Consider the following 5,672-nt stretch of genomic DNA (forward strand, 5'->3'; position numbering starts at 1 on the left):
GAACATTGTTTGGTTATTGTTCTCTAGATTTAAAAACAAAATGAAATAGAGCACAACTTTTAAATAACAAGTAAAAAAGCATTTTTCACTAGTTTTTAAAAACAATATAAAAACACACTATATTATTTCTCTTCCACATAAAATTATTATTTTTCATTTTTTTTTGCTAGGCAAATTAACTTCAAATTAAATAAAACTTAATGCGTTAGATTTTTTAACAAGTCTATTAATTTTTAAAAATAATTTAAAATATAAATAATAAACTCATTAATACCATAAATTTATGAATATAATACAATATCTTTTTTTCTAACATATAATAAAATAGTATAATTTCTACTAACAATATAATTTATGATTTTATTATAATATTACTATTTATCTTTTACTAAAAACTATATTTTTTTTAATTTATTTGTAATTGCAAAATTATTTTTATTTCAATAAGGCTTCAATTAATTAACATTAGATATATTGAATTTAAAATATTTTTATAAAATAAAAAAACAATTTAAAAAAAAATATCCAAACAAGTCTTTTTGTTTTTTATTTTAAATTTTTTTAAAAAAACAACTTGCCAAATATCTTTATTTTATTAAAACATTTAAAAAATGGTTTTTTAACTTAAAAACAATTTCTAAAAAAAAATATAAGAATCATGATCAAAGAAGAAATTTTAAAACAAATTAATTAAAGTGCTTATTTGGCTTATATTAAAAATGAATATCAAAATTATTTTTATTTTATAGAAAATTTTGTTTCACTATGATAAAAAACTAGTTTCATAATTAAAAAAAAAATTTATCTGTAACTCATACAAAATTTTTAGATTTAATTTTTATTTTTTAATAAGACTTGAATTTGATTACATATCATTACAAATCAAATTTATAAAATTTTTATAAAATAAAAGTAAAATATTGTTTTTAAAAACAATACAAATTCTTTCATCCAAACAAGCTTCTTATTTTTTATTTTTAAAAACTATTTTTTAAAATATCTTTCTAAACACTCTTGTTTTTAAAAAATTCTAAAAAACTCTTTTTTGTTCTCTATTTTGAAAACAATTTTTAAAAACAAAATTTAAAAAACACCGCCAAACAGGCCATAAAGTTTTCTTTATATTTACAAGATTTAACTAATATTAACAAATCCTCTATGTTAGTTCACCTTAGATAAGATATTGATGATTTTTACCAAGGTACTAATAATTCTTAGATACTTAGAAAGACTTAATCATTAGTTATATAAATTTGATCCTACTATTAACAAATTTAAGGGTCAATTATACAATATAGATATAGGTTTTTGATTAAATAAAACTAAAAATCAAAATTAATCATCATGTTTAATTGGTTTAAGAGATATAAGTTTCAATAATAAAAATCTAAGTTCTCGATGCAATATTAGTCATAGGATTCAATTTAGTTGCAAATTGACTTTAATCTAAACATTAAATTTTTATAATGCTCTTTCTCTTTAAGGATTTGATATTGGATTGTAAAATGCTCCTAGACATTTTTTTTTGTTTGATTTATTTTATTTAACATTAAGAAATTTCTATCCATATTATATCCTTATTTACTTGATCTAGAGTTTCAATAACTTTAGTAAATAATTAATCTTTTTAATTTAAAAACAATTGAACAAATTAGAGCTTATACTAAAGGATAACAACTTGAAATATTACAAAGTTGTGATAACCCTATCTCTTGTTTTTCTTAGACAGGGTTATCACATATTTAGCTTTAGTATTTTAATTACAATAGAGATATACGGTTAGACGTCAATCAAAGTTTTTGCATTAACCTTAATAGAACAGAAGACAACACCATTTTGGTGGTAAGTATGATTTTGGTTTATGGTACTTAAGTGCATGTTTGGTTTGATATGGGTGCAACACATTCTTTTATCCTCACATCTTGTGGATATTTGTTGGGGTTGAAAAACAAAATGGTAGAAAACCTATTATACATTGAGTTCCCTATCGACATGGATTTTAGAGTTGATAGAAAATGTAAAGGGTGTGTTATCACTTGGGACTACTAGAGTGCTCTAGGTTGATTTGAGGGTTATAAAAATGACTGAATATGATGTTACTTGGGTATGGATTAGTTAATAGTCTATAGAGCACTTATTCATTCTCATTAGCATAGAATAATATTCTTTTTTCTAGTTGGATTTGAGATTTGTTTTAATGGGGAAGTGTGTTAGCTTTCCATTTACACCATTCGGTTTGTGATATCAGTATGTGTTGAAAAGATTAATAAGTTTTCTAGCATGTCTACGTACTAAGGAAATGGCACAGAAGAACATTACAAAAATTTCAGTGGTGAGAAAATTGCATGATATATTTCCAAATGAAATACCAGGTTTATGACTACATAGAGAGTTTGAATTTTTTATTGAAGTATACCTAAGAACATATCCTATTTCAATAGCATCCTAGAATGACTCTCTTGAGTTAAAAGAATTGAAAACTCTGTTAGTAAAAATTGTTAAATAAGGGTTTTATTTGGCCAAGTACATCACCATGGAGTTGATACCATGAGATTATGTATTGACAACTATAAAAAGTTAAATAGAGTTACTGTGAAAAATAAGTACCTTCTTATAAGGATAAATGATTTATTCGAGTTAAAGGGAGCAATGTATTTTAATTATTAAAAATAATTTTGATTGTTAAAAAATTCCCAATTCTTTGAAAATAATTTTAAATATAGTTCTCAATTATTTTCAAGAGCAATATTTTGTATATAAACTTAAATATGAAAAATAATTTTCTTGATCTATTCCCTCATGAAAATACTACACATTTAGTCGATATGTAAAAGTTTTTAAAGTATTCTTCATATGCTCAATTATCTATCAAAATACTCTATAAAAATTAACTAAAAATATTTTAAACTAATTCTAAAAACAATCTATTTTGAAAAAAGAAAATTCAAATAATTTGTTATTGTTTGTCAAAAAGTTTACTAAATATGTTCCATCCAAATAAAACCATGGTTTCTTCCTTCCTTGGATGACCATACTCTTTCTAGGATGGAAGACATATTAGTAACTAGCTTCTTTTCCCATAAAACGTAGAGAAAAATGAAAATTCCAAATATAAAATAAATAAATCAATAAATAAGATAAAAAATAAAAAATAAACTAAGGGGGAAAAGGGAAAAACGATGACCAATCTTATCTGTTCATAAAGCTGAGAATTGAGGTGGTGAAGGTATCGGATATTGAGAATGGCGTGTGGGAGTAGCGCTAGCTGCACATGGAGCATGGCGACGCTGAGATCAGCCCTCCCTTCCCTTCCTTCTCTTCCTTGTGCTCCCTCTCGCATCACACTCACTCGCCCTAAACCCATCCCAATTCTTCCCTCTTTCACAGGCCTCGCTCCTCTCTCCCCCCTACTCTCTCTCTCTTCTCCAGGTAAATCCGCTTATGCGTTTCACTATTCTTGTTTCTTTTTTCGTTGTACTCGTTCTTTGATTCCGTTCTCTGGGTTTAAATTAGTTTGTACTCTTGTTTGTGATTGTATAATAATTCTGGATTAAGCAGCATTTTCCCATGGTTTCCTCTTTGTTATTCTCTTCCTTTTCATCTTCTGTCTTCCTCTTTAACCTTATCGCTTGTTATTTCTACGCGTGATTTAGCATTGCCCTTTCTATAAAGTTCTCGACTTCGATTTTTCTTTTCCCGAATTTTATTAAGTGTTAACTAGCTTCTATTATTCTGTTGGCTCATTTGTGCTTTTGGACTGGTAGTAATTTAACATTTCTTTGCATGTTAAGCTTTTGGGTGTTGGAGATTTGATTTTATTGTTCTTGCATTAATTTAAAAGATCTAGAAAACAATCATTTTTCTTTTAAATTTGAGCTAGATTTCTGAGTTGCAACTAGTTTATGGAGATAACATACTAAAATTTCTAAATTGTTCAAGGTTAATATACCAAAAGGAAATTATACGGCATTTTGCTAGTATGACTATATGTTGGGTCGGCTGTGGATTCACAAGCCATTAACTTTATTGGAATCTTTGGAATGTTTATATTTGATCGGTCCTCTTTGTATGTAGAAACAAGTAGAGATAAGAAGGGGAAAAACTAGAGTAAATTTGGAAACTCTCTAAGAGAGCTTGAATTTTGTGAGAAGGGAGAAAGCATGATGTTGGATGTTAAGGTGTCTTGAAAAGAAGATATATATGGGAGGCAAAAGAGAGGGAAAGAAAGTGTTTAATGCTCTGTTAGAACCTTGAAGTACCTCTTAGATGGTAGGATTTATAACATTCTTTTTGAAGATAAGAAGTTTAAAGTTATTTCTATGGACTCGGACTCTGCTAGAACAATCAAATCGTGTATGCTCATTGTATGTATCATAAATCTTATAGATCTGGTTAAGAGGCAATGCATACTGGTGATATGTGTCACTTGAGATGTAAAACATATGGTATCAAGTGCTATAAAATTTTCAAAATATGGTTATCGATTCCACCTCTTGGATTGATTCCACCATAGATCATCTTATCCATGGTGCTGAAAAGATGTGAAGGAAAATGTGAGAGTGCTGTAAACTGTGACATAAGACATGGTAAAACTTTAAGAACTAAAGTAACAAGTCAGGTGACCAACTATGGAAAGTAAGGATTCTGTATATTCTTAGGCATCCTCAACATCAAGATTTAAAAATAGAAGTTTTTTATCATCATCATTCAAAAGAAGTTTTTGATTGGCTGAATGCAATTAAAAAGTTTTTTTCCTTCTTACCCAGAAAGACAATGTATAATATGGTTAGCAATGATAAGGCTTTCGGATTATGGATCACGAAAGGATTAAGTTCACAAGATGCAACCAGACAATACCAAGATTATTTGGTTTAAGAATTGTTCACTCAGATGAACAAAATGTCCATAAATTAGTCTGAATTTGTTCTGGTTATTTGTTTTATTTATCATCTGAATGCATACAAATTCTGGATTATTAAAGTCTTCATTTCAACTATCTGTAAGTTAATGCTAGAGCACTGCTTCCATGATTTATCCTATATTATTTTCTCCTGTAATAGTTTCTTTACTAGCCAATCACTGTGGTAACTAATCTATTGAGTAGATATAAATAATAATAATGATTGTGGGGACTATGGATTTAGAAACCACTACAGTTGTCAAACCTTGTAAAAATTTATATCAATTAACTCGTCTCAGATGTTAAACAAAAAAAGAAGGGAATTTGGATACCTATTGAGAGATCTTGAGTTTTGTGAAAGGAGGAGAAACTATAAAATGACTAAACTCTAAGGATTACAAAGAGTAGATATATGTACAGGGGAGGCAAAAGAAAGTAAATGAGAATTTTGGATCCTCATTATAATCTTAAAAAGTATCTCTTTAGTAATAGGGTATTCTCTTTTTAAGAAAAGAAGTTCACAATTATGTAAAAGAAGCCACAATTGCCTATACGAAAGAAACCATGGATGCTTTATTGAGTTTTAGGCGTCATCATGCTTAGAAAATGGCATCTTGATTCAGGAGCAGTTCTTGATTGACTTAATTAAAACATTTTTGGATGTGTACTATGATGGATTAGGTTTCCAATGTGAATACATATTAAGAAAAGACCAAGATTCTAACAAGGGTGGAAATGGAGGAAAGATAATTTTGTTCGTGGTGAAAATTCG

The 5,672-nt window shown here is 27.6% G+C and overlaps 1 protein-coding gene across 1 annotated transcript in view; it reads left to right on the forward strand.

Moving 5' to 3' along the window:
• Positions 1–3,206: 3,206 nt before the first annotated feature.
• LOC117923770 (50S ribosomal protein L17, chloroplastic) overlaps positions 3,207–5,672 on the forward strand; it is a 34,384-nt gene continuing 31,918 nt past the window's right edge. Inside the window, exon 1 of the mRNA XM_034842213.1 lies at positions 3,207–3,429. Coding sequence (XP_034698104.1) covers positions 3,243–3,429 — 187 coding nt within the window. The 5' untranslated portion in view covers positions 3,207–3,242. The remainder of the gene's footprint in view (positions 3,430–5,672) is intronic.

The sequence above is a fragment of the Vitis riparia genome, chromosome 10 (genome assembly GCF_004353265.1).
Source record: "Vitis riparia cultivar Riparia Gloire de Montpellier isolate 1030 chromosome 10, EGFV_Vit.rip_1.0, whole genome shotgun sequence".
Classification (NCBI taxonomy): domain Eukaryota; kingdom Viridiplantae; phylum Streptophyta; class Magnoliopsida; order Vitales; family Vitaceae; genus Vitis; species Vitis riparia.